This window comes from Trachurus japonicus, chromosome 9, assembly GCF_045865225.1.
Source record: "Trachurus japonicus isolate A0001 chromosome 9, Traja_1.0".
Classification (NCBI taxonomy): domain Eukaryota; kingdom Metazoa; phylum Chordata; class Actinopteri; order Carangiformes; family Carangidae; genus Trachurus; species Trachurus japonicus.
Window position 1 is genome coordinate 38,969,420 of NC_140915.1, and position 22,394 is coordinate 38,991,813.

The 22,394-nt window shown below is 42.4% G+C and overlaps 1 protein-coding gene across 39 annotated transcripts in view; it reads right to left on the bottom strand.

Moving 5' to 3' along the window:
• Positions 1-22,394, bottom strand: part of arvcfb (ARVCF delta catenin family member b) — a 225,394-nt gene that overhangs the window by 41,610 nt on the left and 161,390 nt on the right. For 21 of the 39 annotated variants that reach the window (XM_085787837.1, XM_085787834.1, XM_085787821.1 and 18 more), the window contains 5 exons: positions 13,365-13,548; positions 4,987-5,104; positions 4,694-4,865; positions 2,723-2,740; positions 186-257 (listed from right to left, as the gene is read on the bottom strand). In XM_085787837.1, coding sequence (XP_085643963.1) covers positions 186-257; positions 2,723-2,740; positions 4,694-4,865; positions 4,987-5,104; positions 13,365-13,548 — 564 coding nt within the window. The remainder of the gene's footprint in view (positions 1-185; positions 258-2,722; positions 2,741-4,693; positions 4,866-4,986; positions 5,105-13,364; positions 13,549-22,394) is intronic. The other 18 variants (XM_085787839.1, XM_085787842.1, XM_085787826.1 and 15 more) reach the window with 1 other exon arrangement.

The following is a 22,394-nucleotide window of genomic DNA, read 5'->3' on the forward strand; positions in this document are numbered from 1 at the left end:
CAAAATACACTCATCTGTCTGCCAACATTGTACTGTACACGCGTTTCCTCTGGCTCCTTGTGTGGAATGACTATCCAAATACAGCGAGTTATTCCAGCCTATACTATAGCTCTCCTCTGGGACACTCTCACTCAGCAGTGAAAGCGTTAACACGGGGACGTGCTGCTTTCCAGATGAGAGCCTACCTTTCGAGGGCTCTGTGCGCTTGGGCAGGTCCAATGTGTCGTAGTTTTTGTCGTTCTCACCGTTTTTCCTGCCTGGGTGGGTGAGAGAAGAGAGGAGAGACGATGTCAGTGTCATGTACTGAGACAAATGAATTATAAAGGACAATGATGTAGATGCTGGAGTTGGACCGATATGAGTTTAGAAGGTGAAATCTTTATCTTTGATCATTGTGCATCAAAAACAATTGAAGACCAATAATAAATCTATATTTAAATCAGAGCAAGTTGAGGCAGAATTAAAAAAAAACACATATGGGTCTAATCCAGCTCTACACTACATATCTAGTAACAATAACACATGGATTTCTGCACAGTACGCACAACACAGAAAGCTAGAAGCATGATACGTTCAGACACACATGGAGAACACTATTACCATCATACACCAGTGTTTTAACAGGAATGAAATGAGTTCACGACGTCGACCACACACCCACATACTCTATATATTGAACACTTTCTCTCCACAATCACATATACACACTTCTCTAATGTAACAGCAGCACTTCCTGAGAGGCAACACACCTTGAATAATGCAGCGGCTGGAGGGTAAATGGAATGGGAGGGTGTTGGTGGGGTGGACTGCAGCAGCTAATGGTCATCTCACATGCACATGGGCATGCCCATGAGACAGTAAAAAGGCTGATTCTCTAACTAGATGGAAGTGAAATTTACGGCCACTCGGGCCGGGGGTAAAAAGACATTATGAAGCGCTCCCTCTGGGCTCAACTCCCACTTTCCTCCAGGAGAGAGGCTCATACATTTAAGTTGCCTAAATCAAGGTAAGGGAATCATTTTTGTAAGAAGTTTTTTTTAATGTGAAATAAGATATTAGCTAGTTAGTGCGCCGCTGTCCTCCTGTGAAATGATATACTGTATAATGGATCAGTGCTGCATTAAAGATGGGAGCCTCAATCCGAATCATGAATGATTCTAATATGGATCAATATAATATTCAGTTTACATATTTTGAGGTCTGGTTTGAACAGCATGCGGGCCTCAGAGGACGGTTTTGCTATTCCAAAGTCAGAGTGCTTTCAGACAGAGAGCAGAGACACCTCCGTGTTCTGGCTGCTGCCCCTGGTTGAACTTCAGCAGCTCATTGAAATACTCTAGCAAGCTTAAAAAAACTGTGCTGAGCTACTTTTACTGGTAAAACATTTTTAATGCAAAAAAGATGGATTCCAGCCCCAGTTGGGTACAGGAACAAGACAAAAAAGAGGCAAGGACAGGAACCGTTGAGCACACATTGATTTTTTTCTCTATTTTTCAGTATGTGGATAAGTTCCACTTCTCTGGCAAAAGCAGTTGGCTACTTTCTTGTGTGCAAGCTGTCAGATGTTTGTACATCTTCTAGTCTGTGGAGAAACTACACCATTTCCACTGGTGCTGCTAAGGCAGGTTTCTGTCAGTGATTGGTTCAATTGGCATCCACACCTGAGTTAAATGACTCTGCCACTGATGTGGCTATTGGTGTGGTTAGAACAAACTGAACATGTTCATTTTCATCCTCAACTTGTGTCTAGCAGCTCTTGACATGTGTCTGGAAACAGTTGTGTGTGTCCTCGGCTGGGGGTTTAAAGGAGTCATCATCCTTCTCAGTGAGTTTACACACACTTATATTGACTCGTTTTGATATAAATGTATTACAGGTGGTCTTGCTTCATCAGAGATACGTATACTGTACAGACTTACGAGTGAATCTTTTTGTCCAACTCTCTGTAAGAATGTGAATAAAACTATTTCATAAAATGTCACACTATTCTCAGCTCGGCCCTTTCTTTAGTATAAGACTGACAGCCACTAACTTTTCTAGGAAACCCCTACGTTTTTAAGATTAGTGAGCTACAGTATCCTTCAGTACAAATCTATCACACCATGTGTACACACACAGACACACAGACACACAGACACACACACTAACAGGGCCTTCAGCAGAGCTTGACATTTATGCTTAAACACAACACAAAGGGATCAGAGGTGAGCGGCTCAGGTTGGATACAGTCAGTAGTCAGTAGTAAAAGCCTGCACAACTTAGTTCAATCATGGATTGAGACAAAAAGCAGTTTGGGAATAGATTTCAGGTTTTCATTTTCATTTCTGCGCCTTTGATTCATTTGATTCGTCAAGCTCTACTTACATCCTGACGAAACCCAATGGACTTACCTCTTTCATCAAGAGCTTTTATTACCCTTCACTTATTTTATAAGACCAGGGAATGACTACTTCTAACACACTGGGAGGACGGGGTCTATAAAACTCTGTGCTACAACAAGTATTAAGGTATGGTAAAGGAATGCATGTGGAATGAGCCAAACACCCAGATTGTCTGAAGTCCTTCTAAGTTTCTGGGGATTTTGGAGGACACCCAAACCTACTTTTAACTACACACTACAGCAGGGGGACAGGAGGAGGAAGAGGAGGATGAGGGGGAGGTGGAAGGATGGAGAGCAGGAGGAGAAGTGAAGTGAGAAGGGTTGAAGGGGGGGGACACTCACCTTGATTAAACCATTCCTCTATAGTTAGCCAAGGAAGCAGCAGCAATGCCAAAAAACACAAAGCAGGGAGAAGAGAGAAGAGGCATGGTGAAAAAGGTGTGTGTGTGTCTGTGTGTGTGTGTGTCTCAAGAAGCTGCGCAGTACATATGAAACACAAAAAAGAGTCATCTTTTACTGAAGAGTGAAGGGGAGGAGAAAAGGAGCTACAGAGAGAAAGATGGAGGGCAGGGAGGGAGAGAGAGGATGGAAGGGGTGTTTTTGAGATAAAAAAGAGGCAAGATAGGAAGCCATTAGCAGTCCATAGGTGTTGTCTAGGAGGGATTTCATAGAGTTGGCATCAGTGGAATGGCTTTTTAGACAGAAGAGGACAGGGGGGAGAGAAACAGTCAAATAGCCAGGAAAGATATAAAGACGTATAGTGACATGGGAGTAAGAACGAGAAGAAGGGGACGAGAAGAGGAAGGAACTGAGAGCAGGACAGAGTGAAACACATACATTAACACAGCACAGCCTTTGTATAAGTGCTCCATTGAAATCAGTGTGTGGGCAGAAGAGAAATGTGCTCAAAGCCAAGAATCAGACTGTTTATTAGCTGAAACAAAGCAAAGAGCTGCTGAGCGCGTGCTGATCATAATGCTCTACACTGAAAGTGACATTAAACTGAAGAGGAGGCCAAACTTAGCCTGCTTAAGGTAACAAATTACCCAGCACATTTGCCGACGGTGTTGTTTAACTACCCGCCTCCATGCTCCTTTATAGCTGCGTTTAATGTTTCTGTACCTGAGCCTCTCTGCTCAGAGAATACCTTCAGGGTCTGCAGCAGCTCAACACATCTCATTATTTTAGTGTGTGTGTGTGTGTTTGTATGTGTGTACTTGTGTTGAAACATTTGTGTGCCTAATTGGGGGTCTTTATAAATCTGTATACATGTAAGCTGCTGTTGTCCCGACCCCTGAACCCTGATTCTCCAATGAGTCGTTAGGAGTCAGGGGTCAGCGGCTGGTAGTCGCGCCTCATTGGCTGACTGATTAATGGCAGCCATTATTGTTGTACAGCAGGGAGATAACGGTGTCGTTTAGCTAACAGCCTGGGAGAACGCTGATTAAGAAACGGCTAACAACACGTACGTTTCACGGCACATCTGTTACGCCGAATCAGTAAAGACACAAACATCCTGACGCAGCAGACGGTGCCATGATGGACCAACGTTAAGGAAACCATCTACAAGAAGTTGGATGTCGACGTGGTCTTGTATGGAAGCTGCAGAGTAAACTGCTTCATCTTAAATGTCAGCGCACACACATAAAATGTGACGTGTAGCTCGTACAAATGTTAATTTTAACATTATTGTGAATAAATCTCTTTGTGTTCATTGACACCTAGTGAATTGTCAGCGCTCCGATGACTTTTACGTTATTGTTGAAGTGAGTTAGTGTCTCTATGTGTGTGATGCCTTCACTGATAGATGTGTTTTAAGTCCTGTACACAAATCAAATATCACCCGGGATATTAAATGTTGAACAATTCCAATAAATGAAATGACATAGAAACTCAAGGGACAATACTTCTAGGATGTAATCAGCTGTTTGCTTTCTGTCTGCCCTTGGACTTCTAGCAAGGTTTCACAGCGAAGGAGAGAATAATGTCGATTTCCCCTGTCTTGTCATTAGCGCACTGCTAACAGTCAAGTTCTTACATTTACAGGCTATAAAAACTGTGCATGCATCTCCTACCAAGTATAATATATTTGTAATTTGTCCCAAATTCACTATTACAAAAAAATCTCCATAATGTGTTTATCCATTACTATAACAAATTAACTAAGAGTAAGAGCTGCAAGTGTAGGTGTTTCACTGAAGAGGCAGAAATCTCCTTTTGGAGCTCCTCAAATGTCTGACTGTGATTTTTGATGTTCCCGTCTTGGTTTTTTTATTTATTTTTTAATCTGTCTCCCTCTTTCCTGGTTCTCACCCTTGGCCTTCTTGCCACCGAAGCAGCCGGCATCATCTTTCTTCTTCCTCTGTGGTCCTGCTGAGCCGGGGGCCTGCAGCGTTGAGGGGTCCTGGAACTTTTCTGCCCCTGGCACCTCTTTGTGGACGTGGTAGGACAGGTTCCTCATAATACAAACACAGTTCTCCACAGACTGGGAGGAAAGAGAAGCGGTGACATCGTCATCATAAAGTATTTCAATATGAGCTCACTAATTCCTGAAGATAAAGAGCAGAGGCCGTAGCTGTGTAAATGTATGTAATGTTGTCCTCTACCTTGTTGTCCATGTCTTTCTTCCCTACAGCTGATTGGAGAGCGTGCAGCAGGGCGTCCACCAATCCCTCGCATTCCCTCAGTCTGCGCCGGGCCTCCGCTCCATCTGAGCTCACATTTCTGCAGGAAAAAGACAGACGGACACACACACACACACACACACACACACACACACACACACACACACAAACTGTCAGTGAGCATGAAAGAGGCATGTAGAGCAGCATCAGCTACACTGTTGATCAGACATGTAACAGCTGTTGTGAATTTGCTCTTCTGCAGCTTGTGCAGCCGTTCAGCAGCAGATCATTCAACTTTCAGGAGGAGAGGGAGGTTTTGTATTATTTAGAGTTCTGTATATACAGTACAAGATACTCAGACCCTTTGGGTTTTTACTCAAATGTTGAATTGTCACATTAAACCTCGGAAACTGCTGATACTCACTGTAATTGATCATTTACAATGGGTACTTTAAAGGGATAGTTCAACATTTTGGCAAATTGGCCCATTGCCATAATCCCTATAGCAGTAGGTTCATTACCTTTAATTGTTGATGCAAGCTATTTAAAGAACGGTGGAGCAGAGCCACGAGCTGCTCAGAGCTACGCTACAGAGGCTAATGGGATTTCTTGGTTTCCCAAATACACAATCCAACAACTCCAAAACGCTCTGGTGGACAAGTTGTGACCTGCACATTCACCACGCTATGAGATAATAACACAACGTTACGAGAAGGAGTTGTTTTAGAGGGAAATTCATGCAAAACCGCTGATGCGCGTTCCCGTCTGGGGCAGTTTTTCGGCAAGCAGTCTCTGCATTTACCTCGAAAACAACTCCATCAGGTCATAACTTGTCCACATTAGCCTCCGTAGAGTAGCTCTGAGCAGCTCGCGGCTCTGCTCCGCTTTTCTAAAAATAGCTTGCACCGACAATTAAAGGTAACGAACCTACTCCTAAGACTATAGGGATTATGACAATGGGCCAATTTGCCAAAAATGTTGAACTATTCCTTTAACAACTATTATTATTACTTTATGAAAAGTGGTTAGTTAAAGTTAATTTTGTCTTCATGTTCACAAAAACATGACAACAACATATTAAGTATAAAAATCAACTGAACATAAAAACATCAAACCTTTCTCTTTCCCTGGCGTGCTACATTAGTATCGCCTCAGGAGTGATAATAGTGTATAGACTGTTTCACAGTGACTGGCAGACAACTGCTGAAAGCAGCCAGATCTACTGAACCCACCATGTGATTTGCTGTCTTTGCATGTGACCCATGGCCTTCCTGATCCTCATGTACAATGTAAGAAATCCCGCCTGCTTTAGAAATAATCTTAAGAAAATGATGAATATAAATTTCATTTTTGGTACAAAGGGAAATGCCATCCATGTTACGTCAGCCAGCGCCCTGAGCAGCTCTTCTAAGCATAGCAGCAGAGCTGGTGCAGTCTTAGAGCGGCTGTCTGACTGACTGTGAAAAGCAAGGTTTTAAAGAGGGTTAAGGGATAGCTGGGGCTCCCCGCTCCTCTCCAGGGACTTCATTTATGAGGGCTTCCAACCCGCATAATCCCATTAGCCGACCCCCAGTTAGTCCTGTGGCAGAGTGGCAGCCTTGCGGAGGTAAGCAGAGCTGGAGTGCTTCATTGTGCTGTGTGGACTGAAACACATATCACATCCAACGCTGCTTCACATGTCCATGTTTCAGTTTGACAACGAAGGACACGAGTACAAGGCCAGTCTATATTATATTTTATATTGAGTGATCCATCTGGTGGTCAATTATCAATGTACGACTGACTGCCACACATATCCACTCATTCACCTACACACAGAGAGACATCACCTACAGTACCTGAGTGTGTCTGCCACTTGTCTATGGAGTGCAGACCCGCACACCCCGTGCTAATTAAAACTAATCTTTGTTAGAGCCCGGGCAGACAGCCCCGACCATCTGGACCCGCTCATAAACCAAACGCACCCGTCTTCAGCTGTCAGAAGACCGTCACCTCCGTCCCTGTAAGCAAATCCAGAGGAGTGCCCGCTTTGGATTTATCTGACAGGAGCGTGGTCGGGGCGGACAGACAGGAGGATTTTATTGTCAGCTGTTTCATTTCCACGAGTGTTTCAGGGAGCAGTTGTCTTGGTGGAAGTTTTATGGACAGTACATCTGTCAGTGGAGACAGGGTGGGAAGGTGCTGTTGTCTTTGGACAGGTTATCATGCTGCTGTAATGTTCAGTGTTTAGAGGAGGTTATGGTCTGTCGGGACTGACGATTATTGTTCCACCAACAGTGAACCATCTGTTGTCGTTATACCACACTTCCCTCTCCAACCAGTCACCAACCAACGCTACGAGCACCAAGAGTCTGGCTCAGTACAGGAGAATACATCAGGTTCAGCTGCACAGCCCAGAGTCCACTTTCAGCTGAACCCCATCACTGTTATCAGGGCTTTTGGTCAGAAACAGGTGTGTTGATCTCCTGTCTGGATGGAAAACTCACATACTACTGTAGGTGTTGCTATGACAACCAGAGATCATGATGATGCCACTAATCCTAGCTACATGTAACTAGACTTTTAGCCACGCTGATAACACGGCTGGTCTTTTGGACAGTCAGTCTAGAGGACTCCTCCGGACTCGTCCTCAAGACTCAACAGGACGTTGAGGAGAAATGTCTCAGCAAGCTCTGAATGGACTGCACACAACACTAATTAATGTTGCCCTCAGGGTAAATTGTAATAACTCCAGAGGTCCGCTGACTTTTCATTTAGCTCCATATTAACTACACTGTACGTGGTCAACATTAGCACATTAGCTCTGTCATTGTGATGTCTGTGTCATTTCTATCATCAGTACTGTGTGTATTTTCACATCTTCAACATATTCTTTCTCTCTTCCTTTAACAGCGGATGCTTTTCTGACTATGACAACAATGATAAAAATGATGTTTGTTAATATTTTGACAGTTAAACAAGAATAACAAAATGAGAAATTACAATGACGCTGCAGTTCTGCTACAAACAAAGACACTAATCTCTGTGAGGACCGAGTGAAGAAGTGGTACAGATCTCCTCCCTCTCCTATTATCAACCAGGACACAGCTTCATGAAAGAAAGTGTTTAGACAATCGTCAGTGTGCTGTGCTTGTACTGTCCTTTCTAATGGTAGAAAGAAATAATGACTCCAGTATTCACACTACAGTTTTTGGTGCCATCACAGAAACTAGGACAATTTGGCCAATTTTCTGGTCTCATTATTTCACTTTATTATGAGAGGCTAAAGAAGTGGGTCTGTGTGTGTCTGAAAAGACAGACAGCCTGTGATCTGGATGTGTCCATGGTGTGTCTGCTTTATCAGATGAAGTGTGGGTGTGAAGGTCACTCAGAGTCATGTGGCCACCAGAGGACAATAGAGCAGCTGGGAGAAATAGACTGGAGCAGGACTGATGGAGACTGATGGAGATGGATGGAGATGGATGGAGTCACAGCTGACCTCTGCTATCGCCCTGCAAGGTCAATGACAACGCTGAAAGACCATATGTGTATACTAAGGAGGGACATCCTTAAGGCTTTATTGATTCTGATTGAGCCTCTTATTCAAATTCAGATTTTTCCCATTTTATTTGAATGAAAAGAGAAAAACCTCAGTGTTTTGGAAGCCCAGCAGCTCTCGATCATGATCAGAGTTAGGCTGCTACAGCCTGACATTTGGTTCACTGAGGCTTTTTACTGCTTGTGAGCTGGGGTTATTTTGAAATTGATGTTTTCATGTTTCAGTGGATAAATGGAAACTTAAACCTGCTGGTAATGCTCTATTAAAAGTCCTCTGGGTCAATCTGGATATCTGAGCCGTATTTCATAGACAGAGTGACCAACACTTCCTTCCCTAGAGCCGCACTGAGGCCAAAAAGACCAACATACGGTATACAGTCTGTTGCTGGACATTTGTTTTTGTTTTTCAGTTAAATTTCTCAACATTATGGGATTCTGGACCATTACTGATATTAATAATATAATACATTTTACAGGCACATAACAGGGTGCTCATAGACACCTTACAACATTCACTAAAAGATAAAATAGCAACTACAGGGCATAAAACAGTCAGGCTATGACCCCTGTAGTATTCAGACAGACCAGAGGCAGAGTGAGATTAAAATAATTATTATGAATATTGTGATTTACTGTTTTTTGTTAAAATGATCCACATTAGTAAACTCTCCCTCTGAAACTGTATAGCATTATTATGATGTTGTTCTTTTACTGGGACCAGTTCCAATCTGCAAAAAGCTCTTCATACCCACCTCCAACCCCAACACACACACACACACACACACACACACACACACACACACGCACACGCACACACACACACACACACACACACACACACGCACACACACACACAAACTCAGTTTCCCCTTAACTGAGCCCACAGGGTAAACACTGTAACTAAGATGGCCTCTATGGACAGCAGACCGTTAGAATAAAACCATCCCTGGCTGATTGAGGTGTAAGCTGCGTCTCTGCTGGCACAAGTAAACAGATTCTCCCTGGCATCAGCGCTTTCTCCCCCTGCGTCTAGGCAACTGCGGGCTTGGTTACAGTTACCATGGAGACGTATTCTCGTCAGCAGCGTCTGTGCCAGCGCCATCGCTGGTCGGGGGGATGAGAGTGATGGGGAGATATTGGGAGATATTCGACAGAGAGGAGATGTGCGGCATCACGGGTGATGAGCTTTGAGAAAATGTTTGAGGAAAAAAAGGTTTAAAAAAAGAAACAGTGTGTACAAAAGGAAAGTCAGAGTGTGTGACTCATAATGAAAGAAATGAAGAGAAGCAGAAAGAGCAGGTTTCCCACTGTGGCCCTGATGTTAAATTCCATGACTTCTCTATGACTTTCCTCAGCTCCATCAGAGTGCTTTCATTTATTCCCTCCTGGTTCATTAATGCTGCTCTTCAACTCAGCAGAAAATGCTTTAAAATTACAAGCAAGTTTCCGCACTTTCTGCCGTCTGACAGAGCTGGTTGGAAATCATTTAATGCCATGTGTGAAAAAATGTGTGAAATACACTGTGGAACTTTCTGCCTGAGCTGGATTTGGATGTTGTATTGTCCTGGATCTCCACCAACGCCTACTGCAGGAGAACGTCTTCGCTGTATTACAGTCTAGACGGGCTTGGCCGGCCCCCCGGAGGAGACGGAGCAGCCAGGCGTGAGGCGAGATAACCCACAATACACACACTCCCCGTCTCACACTTTACTACAGTCTGTCACTCTGGGTTGAAGACAAAATGACAGATTCAGTGAGAAAGCTGGAAGTGAAGAGAAACTTGGGGAGAGAGGGAGAAACTACTTGGAAGTTAATAACAGAAATTCAAGATTGCTGCGTTCAAGTTGTCGTCCTCAGAGGGCGACAGCGTTAAAATGAACGAGGCAGAGAGGATGACTGAGTGAGGTTTGTCTGATGTTTATGTTGCCTTCTATTTTGTATAAGATACTTAGTTGATGTGTCTGTCCAACAACAGGCAGAGCGCTTCATTTTGAATCCAGGAAGGTTTTAGATAACCGACGTAGAGGTGCTGTTTTTCTGACAAATTAATGTGGCAGTTACTTTCTTTAATTAATTCATAATTTGGCAGATAAACAAATTGCTTGTTTTGTCTGAGCAACAGTCCATATCCCAGAGATATTAAGTCAGCTGTCACGTTATTGTGGCTTGAAAAGTTACTCACTTAGTTGTCTGTTAATTTTCCAACTCATGGATTAATCGAGCAATCATTTCTGCTCTACTGATTTCAGAACAGTTTTCAGAACATAATTCTTACTCCTTGCTCCACAGTTTGATCACAGGTCTGTTCTTATGGACATATTATTTAGTGGGCACAATGTTTGTTCCTATTCAACTTTCTTGTTGTTTGTCAGTCTACCGGTTGTAGCTGGTTTTACACAGTACATCGGTGATTTGTCATGCAGGCAGTAATGCATGTTAGCGAAGCACAACTTTCAATGTAAATGATGTAAATGACATACTGTATGTCATTATGCGCTATAGTTTTTCTTTGGTTTGTGATTGTGATGATGATAGAGTGGTGATGGACCTTATGATCTCTGGTGACCAACCGGTGTTTAGACTTTTTAGGGCAGTATAGTACCTATGTTTCCTTTCCCTCCCACATCTTCAAATGTATCTGCATTATTGTGAACATGGTTTAATTACAAATCAATGGTCAAGTGGTTTCAGAATAACTTGGAATGACTAACAGGCTGAATATAGCTCTGTATTATCAGCCAAGTGCAGAGTAGCAGGTTTGCAGAGACCATGAAAGCTTGAAGAGAAGCTGTGGTTCAATATTTCTTATTTTCAGCTGCATCTCAACTACAGCTCCTCAGGACTAAAGCAGACCTTCAGTTCTGAAAAACAAGTGGACCAGAACAGGTCAGATGAAAAGGCCATGAGAGTCACACCACTGTAACCCTGAGGTGAGTTAGTGTGGAAATGGAGATATTAACACAATTTTGGATGACTGACTTAAGCACATTTCAAGATTTGGATCGTTGAGTCGGTGAGTTACAGTTAAAACGGGGACTTCTCTTTCATTGACAGGAATGACTGCAGCTCACACGGGGCTGTCACCAGCTGAGCACAGTCTTATATAGTACTGTAGGTACTCTAGATATTGGAGGTATGGGACATGCTGGTCCACTGCAAGTCGTGTTAAAATACACACGGGGCTGATGGACATGCATGTTGCAGCGGGCAACTGTTGTATCAATGCTGCACACTACATTCAAAGGGCAAATGTTAGCTTAATTAGTCTAGCATGGTGACAACACATTGAGCCGAGTGCCACAAGCAGCTACAGTCACAGCTAGTAACACACACCAGTAAACCAGTATGTCACAATGTAACACTCACTTTTTAGACTCGACTTGACCTTTAACCAACCAATTTGAATGTAGTTTAGTTATTACACACTTTAACAAACAGACTAGGGCCTAACCATAGCATGAAAAAACTCAACATACTGAGGCAATTATTTCCTCTGTGGTCTCTACCTTCACTCAGCCTTAATGAGCTGGTGACTAACTTCATTTGTGTGATTATTTAATTGTAACTTGTTTAGTTTGCAGCTAATGCAGCTCATTGGCCTCTGGGTGGAGTGGTAACAAACTTACACAGCCCACATCAGAATGATGAGGGATTAACTGAGAAACATTTACAGGCTAATTCCCAAGATACAGCAGATGTCCTCTAAAGTGGTAACCCAAAGCCTCTGTGGTCAAAAGTAGGGATATAGAAGTCATAAATAGTTTGTTTTCTTAGAGTCACGCAGCAACCCAAATGCAGACAGACATTCAACACATTACACACACACACACACACACACAGACTGAGACAGGGGGAACACAGCATCTGCCACATCATAAATTCTACAAAGAACACAAATCTGACCGTGACTTCAAGCCAACACGAGCACATATATAGACTCATATATGCGACACCTGTTCCCAGCCACAACTGCTATTGTAATGAAAACAGTCTTTAAAGGCTCTGGGTGTGTGAATGGTTTCCAATATAAAATCCAGAATGATCTCTGTCCACATGTCGTTAACCTGAATAAACTTTAACCTGAATAAATCTGTCATCTGTCTCTAAAATTTAGCCCATCGTCTATCCATGTCCTTCTCCATGTAAAATTAGTTTTGTCCATCTGCCCGAGCTCCAACACACAGCTCCAGGCTTTCATCCATTTGATAAAGGCAGCCAGAAAAATTTGCTACTAAATTTTCACATCTCATATTTGGAAGAATGTGTTGATCTCCCTGTTCAAATTGATAATTTGTTTGCTTATTTTCTGGTGCCATTCCCATTTTAGACTTTCATAACCAGGAGGCTTTCAGTGCATGGCAGCTAATGCCATTTTCATTATTTTTACTCTGCCAATTATTTTCTTCTGTTCGGTTTAACTTTGTTTTTATTAAGTGCCAAATCATAACAAACATTATCAAAATGAACTTTACAGAGTAGGATAAAAACCTCCCATTATTCTAGAATTTCAATCTATTGATAACTGGATTTGGCTGTAAAATATCAGAATAATAAAAACAGCTTGTTTTTATTTCCCAATTTCACATCTCTATAGTGTTTGTTTATAAGAACAAAACAGTTTCCCAGCTTATTGTCACGTATGATGAAATAAATAATAATCATTGTTCTAAAATAATGCACTTTTCTTTCAATTCTTTGTCAGTGGTCTCCGATGGTAAAGCTCCTCTCAAACATTGATGATGTTCATGAATAAATTAATATCAAACAATATGACTAATCTACATAATGCTGAAATACATGACTTGATTTATGTATAAACTGACCTGAGGCAGCCAGAGGTGTTCTTGAAGACGGTGGTCCACTCGGCATCACGGGGCTTCGAGTCCTCGTTGGGCTCATGCTCCCAGCCTGAGTGGGGAATAATGACCTCATTGGTCATGGTCTGCAGGCCGTGGTTGATGATCACCATCTTCAAGGGCTCGTAGGAGGACAGATTCCACAGGGTTCCTGTGAGGAAAAAGGGAGGGGCAAAAAAAGTAATTAAAAGACAAGAAATAGGTATGAATGACAAGGAAGGAGTGAGAAATAATGTAGAGAGAAATTGATATTGATGTTATATACCGACAGCTGCAAAGCACACACACATTGTAGGACAGATTGTAAAACTGCCATCAAAACCACATTCAGATTGGCAGTAAACCACATTTGAAAAGAAATAAGTGAGAAAAAGTAGTTGTGCATTTGCCAACAAGACATATTGTACTGAATAAAATAAATAATACTGCTATACTTTTATTACTCTCCCATGAGAGCACAGCAGAAAACCATGTTATAATCAATACTGGGTTTGTATGAAGTCATATCAGTGTGACATCTCCATAGAACTCCATAGTATAGTGGAGTTTTATTCACCTCATGATGCTTTGTGTCATACTTCAGCCAGTGTAGATGTACTGTATAGTCTGTTGATACTGTGTACATAGGATCATTGCAAAACAGATACTTTTAACATAAACAAGACACACTCCAAACAATCCAGGCAGAATATTCTTTATTAATCTGCACATCTCTATAACAGGCAGCCTGTTTTTTTATATTGTATATGTGCATCCAGAGGTTTCACTAAAAGAAAGGCAGCCAGGCAGACAAAGCAGAGAGGAGGCCAGGCAGCCAACCCAAACAAAAATAAATAAAGCGCTGTGTTTAAGCATCAGCATCAGATGATCAGACACAGGGAGGCTGTGGAGAGAGGCGGACCCCAGAGTAAGAGGAGCAAAAATGTCACATTAAAAAAAAAAAGACAAGGTCAAAACCTGGTTGTGTCTAGAAAGTAGTTTACACTACGCCTCCATTGTACTGGAAGTGCTCCTCTGCTTCCCTGCAGTCACCTAGAACACCACGGAAGTTAAACCTCACCAGTGCCACCGCGACACATCACTACACACTGATGCTTTACTTTACTGCTGCTATAGAATCTGAACAGGGGGCAAAAGGGAAAAAAGTAGAGGTGTCGCACCAGCATGCATCTAGCTGCTGCAATTCTGCACTGGTGTGTGTTGAGAAATGCTTGAAGCTTCATCAGTCAATCTGATTATAGTGCTAGCCCTATTGTTGTGATTCAGTCAAAACCACAATGACGTCCATGTTTGGTATGTCTCTCTTTATCTCTTTATTTACTACCTCACATAGCCAATAGTTGCTCAATACAACTACAAACCCTGTCGGGGACATTAAACATCATCACCCCCGAACAGGTGAGAGTGCTCCTATATGTTATTTTATGTTATTTATGGGTCTTCAACAAATAAAAACAGTCAGCTTTTACTTCTGGTGATCGCATTTAAGCTTCAAATATGGCATAAAAGGTGTTCATATGTGGAGATTATCTCGCTGAACAAAACTTGTATCATAAATTTGTGTTGGCCACAGAGTTTATTCTCTGACATAATCCAAGACGAAATGCAAAAATCCCATTCACTTTATTTTCCAGGGAACCAGAGCAATGCTAAACTTCTGGGTTTTGACGTCAGCTCTGGCACACTCTCTAAGCTGCTCACACAGTTGGTTATTTTCTTGTACATACTGTATTATATAGACTCAGACTTGACTCATTGTTTGGTTTGTGGGACTTAGACAGAAGTATAATGTTGGATTCTTCAGTGGGATGTGCTGTGGGCTCTATAGTCGTGGTTCAGAAGTGTGTCAAACATCAAAAGCATGTGTATTAGATGTATGCCTGATAAGCGATTTAACAGTGGAAGTACGGACAACTCTCAATGGGCTCTTTGATACTGAAAAAATCTTCAGACACATTCCAGAGTTAATTTCAGTGGAATTAACTTCAGTGGAGTTAATTATATCCTCGGAAAATGTCCTGCTGATTTTAAAATATGTGTATCATGTCTGTGTGCTCAGGTTTGATGTCACTGGTGGTTTCTGATACTTACTACAGTAATTGCACACTTTTTTCTTTTATTAGAGTAAGAATTTAATTAACCTTGACTGCTTCCATGAGCTGCCTCCAAGCCACTACTGTGGTCTGTAAGTGCTGGCTGTGTTTATGAACTGGCCAAACTCCAATAACTTTCCACTGTTTTTTAGAACTATATGACACTCATTCAGTTCTTTGCTTTATTGCAATGCTCTCCTACAGTATGCCCACACCTGCTTGAAAGCTCCTGAACCAAAGGAACAACAGAGATTATCCACACATACATTCACAAAGATACACACTGGCAAAAGTACTCAAAGGCACATGTACTCTGCATATTATGGAAAGGCCCTTGTGCACACGTATGCAGCCACCTGCATCTGTGATTCCCTCTTGCCTCACAATAACAGACCATTAGCGGAGCAGTGAAACTGTCATACTCCCTCGCGCTGCTCTTCAAAAAGGGTTCTGTACATTTTCCAGACGGTCAATATTTCCTCTGTTAAATCATGCTCTCCACACACAGAGAAAAAAAAAGTCTCTGCAGACAGACCCACACTAAAAATAACTCTGCTCCTTCTGGTGCGGTTGTGCCTGGAGAAAACCCACGCCAAGAAAGTGGAAGAAAAAAAAGAAAGATTAGACTAATCCACATACTGTGTTGTATTTAAAGTCTGAATGGGGTTCAATCAGACCGAGCAGTGATGCTGTACCTCCGTCCCCTCGGTGTTTACAGCTGATGGCTCGCCCTGGTTCCTGTGCGTCGCCAGCAGGCCGCCAGTATCTGACTGGGAAGCTATTAGATGTGTAAGCTGAGGTCTGGCTCCACTCTCGGCCACATTCACACACAAACCCTGGAGGTGTGATGCAGGATATTGAACACGCTCTCGGGCCAACTTTATATAATCCTGTGTGCTTAACAGATCATGTTTATGGGACTTTAAAAGAGCTCAGTGCAGGGAGAGATTTAACATTTTGGACAGTGTGGATGTTCTTTTGTGGTAAATTCTGCTGTTCCTCAAATCTTGTCCGACCATCAGTAACATCACACCCCATCTCTAACTATCCACTGGCTTCACAGAGCTTTTATTTGGGTACAGAACGGTCCTGAGAGTACACACTGACTTTCAGAGCAAAAAGTTCCCAAAGTCTAAAACAGTGAGTGTTCAGGTGATTACACTGTTGAATGAAGGCTGGTTTAATTTTGTGCTTCATGCGTTTACTGTAAATTTCATGTCTCAACAGATTCAGTTCACTTCATGGCGGCTTAAAGTTGAAAGAAAACAAGCCAAGATGTTATTTAAAGACAGGAAGCTTCCTCTATCAGCAGCAGTGATCTGGAGCTGTGACTGAAGAGACGACACTGGTATTATTGTCATGTTTGTTGTTTGCCTTCACTGCACATTGTTACCTATACCTAGCCAGCGTTATCTATTATTAAAGCTAGATGGGATTCTGTTGCTGTGTGTAGGTTGTATTGTAGTTTGGCCTATAGCTTGTGCTACCTTCATATGCCCCTCATGATTTCCTATCTCTGCTGTTTGCTTCAGGCGCCGAGCCTCCTCTCTTCTGATTGGCTGACTGACTGACATGTTGTTCCTATAGAGCTCCAGAGAGAGATGTAAAACTACATTGAGATGGTTTCTGGTACTTCAAATCACAAATATACAGCACCTGCTTTTGGATTTCAAAAGCTTTGGTAGAAATCATGTTTCCTGTCAATCTTCACTATCCCTATCAAATAAAGGCATAACCCCCCTCCTGTCATAGCATGAGAGAGCCAATGCTACACTTCCTTTTTTTAATGCAATTTTTCATTTGAGTTATCCAGCACAATTACATTTCAATAAAACAGTAATAACAATGTGACATTTGAATGCGAAGAAGCCACCTTAATAATTAAAGCCCTTTCATATGTACATCATTTGGCATTTTGTCTGGTGCATGTTATGTCAACTGTCCTCTCTCATATCAAAACATCCGTTTTGTCATTTATACCAACCAAGCCAATGAGAGTGAGTATCAGCATCCACAACAAATCACATTAACAACAAATGGGTGTGTGTTTGTGTGTGTGTAGTCTGGTATGATGACAGCTAGCTAACACTCGTGCCTGCCCGCCAGGCTGACAGCTTGATTACCCCCACTGTTGTGTCATTAGCATCAGTTTTAGATGTGACAAGCAACATCCAACGTGCAGACGACACACGAGGCGGCAGCCGGCGATGGCTTAACAAAGACAAGCAGCGCATAAAGAAGACTTGTTACTAAAATGACAACATTCAAGCCTTGTGTCTTGCAGAGAGATTATTACAGGGCCGTTATTTCTAGATCATAAACAAACAATAATCCAAATCCAACATAGCTGGAAGAGTGTCCTGTAAAATGTATCAGCATCTATCTTTCACTTGTCTTTTCCATTGTTAAAACAAAGAAGTCATTCACAGAAACAAACAAAGCCTCAAGAAAGATTCCTAAACCTTGATGCACAAAGTACCACCGAGCCGTGCAAACTCTTTCTGCCCCCCCATCACATGCAGTATTCATGCTCAAACACAAAACACAGCTCAGGCCGCAGGAATCAGTCGGCTCAACACCGATCACATATGCCAGAGGGGAGGAAGAGGCATGTGGCTGTGATCCATCAAGTAGGACAGGCATACAGCCCACAGACAGAACGTTATTAAAGATGACAGCGAGCTGGGGAAGTGACGATATCCATCCCACGTCCTGCCACTGTCTCAGAACAGAGAGTCCATTTGTCCATTCTCTGTCCTCTATCAGCCTGTGAGAGGTGGATGTGGTGGGGGCGACCTGCTGTCCCACAGGGGCTGAGGCAGATGCTAAGCAACTGTGATGTCAGGGGCTCATCTTACACCTGATGTTAACATGTTTACACTGAGTTGGAGTTTGATAGAAATTACACCTGATCTCAATGCTCCATAGATGTATAGTGAATATATTGAATTAGGAAGTTGGAGGCTGTCAGCTCAGAAATACATATTTATACAGAGCTCTAAGAGCAGCATTAGCTATGAGACACAGACATATGTTATGAGAGTGGTATCAATCTTCTGATTATCGGGCATTCAATGTTGAAATGTTTAAAAGTTAAAAAGACATGAAACAACACAGCGCCATTACCAAGTAAACCACAGTCACCAAATAGATTAAATAAGACAGTCGTTTACAGTTGGACAACAGCTAAATATAGACTAATGCATACAATATTACAAGAAAGTATCCAAGTACACATCACAGCCTGACAGGTAATTCATCTTGGGTTGAGGGGAAATGTGATGAAAGCCGAGGAACAAAACACTTCAATGACATTACAATCAGATTCACAGTAGACTGCTAGTGTGCCAGAATAAAGTAGTAAATAGTGTCCTGGTTTGTCATGTCCTGTTTTATTTTGAAGTCCCATGTCTTGTCTTTTACCTAAGTGTTTTCCCTTTGTCCTTTGTTGGTTCATCTGTGTTCATGCCCTGCGTTCATACTGAGTATATCTGTTTCTTCACTGTTCCCCAGTCAGTTTCTGTGTTTCTTTTGTAAGTCCATAAATATTTTTGTTACTCCAATATCTCTAGCTTCATCTTCTCCTGCATTTGGATCCAGTTACTACAAACCAAACCCCTGACAGTATGAACCGACAGAGGGCAAAGGGAGGTTAAATACACGAGGGAGAACTGGGTCACAAGTGGGGCAATCACACACAGGTGAGACACATGAGATAATCAATCACAGGAGGGAGAGCACAGGAAGACAGGACACGGGAAACTTCAAAATAAAACAGGACAAACCATGACGACTCGGGACCTAAATGTAGCCAGGTCAGTCAGCAAAGCAAGAAATCCAAAATCTATAGACCAGCAGCTCAGGAGCATCAAAGGACAACAGGAACGGAGACAACGGGAGACAACAGGGCACTGAACAGGTGGTCTGGGGCCGTTGACTCGCTGTTTTGGTAAGAAACTGTAACCAGGGCGAGAGAGACAGGCCTTCCGCCAAAATAAAAGCACTAAGCTAATAAAATGTGGTGAAAAGTTTTTATTTGAGGAATATAATTTACAAGAAAATCTCTGAACCATCAAGTTTTATTGTATTATTGTGTTATTGTCTATTTTATTATGAAGAGCCTGGTGACGTGAGGCTACTGAACAGGTGCAACACGGGAGACTAAACACACACCAGGAGAGTAGGAACCAAGACACAGGTGTAACACATTAGGGCAAAGCAGAGACTCACAATGAAGGACAGGAAATAAAAAATAAAAACTAATAAAGTCCAAAGAAAGAGTTCCTTCAGGACAGACCTTATGCTGACATGCTGCTGAATATCCTGTTGGTGTCAGGACGTGGAGCAGGTGTTGAGTGAGGCTGAATCAAGTTGAATGAGGCCATCACACCATGAAGTTATTTGACTGTGACAATACTGGAGCCCTCAGCTTTGCCTATGGCACCATATTAGCCAGGGGCAGCGTTGTTGTGTTGTGTTGTGTTGTGTTGTCCTGCAGTGCACTGCTCATTAATAGCTACAGCTTGTTCCAAAATAAAGTCAATCTCCTTTGCTCTCCTAATATTTCATGAAATAAAACTAGTCCGACACCACCGACAGATTCAACCGCCCGAACAAAGTCACGTCTGCTTCACAAATGATGCTGTGTGAACTGCTGCAACAGTCTGAGAGCAAACAACATGTTTAGCTCCGTTTGGTGGAATAGTGTTATTCCACCTCCAGGTTATAGCTCCATCCCAACGTTGTTATCTAACACAGACAGGATTCCCAGCAGGGCCATCAACACTAAATACTAAGACTTTTCCATGACCTTTTATAACTAAGTCAAACTGCTTTCAAGATCTGAAAATGTTATTACTCTCTGGTTTATTCATGTTGTTTATCTGCTGAGAGAAGTTCTAAAGGGGTAAACCGTCTGGTTGAGCTGGTCCAGAAGGAAGCCATCTCAAAAAGCAGCATGTAATGAAGTGAACGTGTGAAACAGGTTGTAAAATATATTGTGATGTATTCATGTAAACAGAATCCATTCAGCTAGAAAAATATCTCCAGAGCTCTAAGAAACTATGTTTACATTTGTGGTGCTTGAATCTCCATAAACGGCGCTCATGAAGAAAACATTTTCATCTGTAGCAACATTCTCATTCTTGTGGCATATACCTGTGATTTGCTTTTCTTTTCTTTTCTTTTCTTTTCTTTTGTCTTGAACCCAATCCAGCCACAGGGCAAGTTGAACATGCACATTATTACTGTACCTGCCTCTTCAATCTTTTATCGCAGCAAACAGGCAGTTTTGATTTGTCGGATTTTCGTCAGGGCTTGACATAAAGTCAACAACGTTTAGATCAAAACAGTGCGTGTGTGTATTTTGTCAAAGCAAATGGTGGGATGACGACCAAAGGAGACGATGTAAGCTGAGTGTAAACCAGTTCTTTACTCCCTCTCCTTTCCCCCAGCCCCCCCCCCTCCCTCTCTGGTACCTGGCTGCAGGGACTGGGACAGGGGGCCGGCTGGGAACGGGAACGCCAGTGGAGCTGTGGCTGAGGCTAATTCAATTTTCCAGGCACCACTGGCAGGCATGTTGCTCTTCAAGCAGCACTATTAACTTAGCTCTGCCCATTACCGTTCACCCCCCCCCCCCCCACACCCCTCTCTCCTCCTCCTCCTCCTCACCCCTTACGCCATTCATTACATTCTCCATGGTGAGGACAAAGGGTGAGGCATTTGGAATTAAAAAAAAAAAAGAAAACAGTATACTGGAGACATGGAGGGAGCCAGAAAGGCAGCAGAGCTCAGAAACTCTTCTCTGCTACAGTGAACAACGACTGAGGTATAAAAAAAACTGCTTTTATACAATGTGTGTGTGAGAGATGAATCCCTAGGAAGTAGATAATGAAATAAGGTGGGAGGGGCTACACACATGCAGACACAGTGTGCTGATGATGAAGCCTGCAGGTTGTCTCATGCATCATGGTGGGGGGCCTGCAGATAGGTTGCTCTTCTCAGAATGACTTCGGTGGCAGAACACTGATCCCAAACCAGCCTGTTGTTTACAATCAGTGGATGGATGTGACGCAGTGTGTGTTTGATCACGTACTTATTACTATACTCATTGATCAGCCCTGCTCGTGTCTTTGGGAATTCAATTACATTAATATTCTCCACAATCAAGTATTCTCAGGATTAGATTTAAATACAGAGGAGAGCAGTAACCACTGTCCTTCACCGTCCTTGTAACGCCCTTAGAGAAAACGCTGCCAACAAGCTAAGTGGTGATTTACAAGTAACGGCTGTGTCTGCTGCCCCACATCCACAAATTTAGCAACTTCCAAGAAGCAGTAAAGTGGGCACGTGAAGCTTGTTCTGTTTCAGGAGTAGTTCTAGGTCAAATGAAAAAATCAAATACGATAAAACCCGTGTCTCTTATTGGATGCATTTTCCATCCACTTTGAAATTTAAAATATATGTTGATATATGCCTTGAAATTGGCCGATAGTATCTGAAAATCATTTTCTAAGTAGACATTCAGAGTTGCCATCACAGGAAAAACTGCAAATGGAATTAATGACCCTGAGAATGGCAAAGTCTCATCAAGTGTCTCAGTGAGCCACTGAATGCAAAATACCAGAGTCAAGGATCAAACATCTGAGGTCACTGAGCCTGGTGGTGTTCTCTGTTTCTATCTGTTTCTATCTGCAGAAAAATCCACTGTACAGAACCTGATGGAAACTAACTGGTGAACATCAACCAGCATTTCACAAGTAAAGAGTCTGATTGTTTCTAACAGGTTGGTCCTGTGAAGCTGGACTTCATTTGACCAGGAACATGACTGCAAATCAATAGTGTCTAAATGTTGGATCTTATAACTGTTCACTAACATTAACCTGTAACAATTTTACTGATAAAA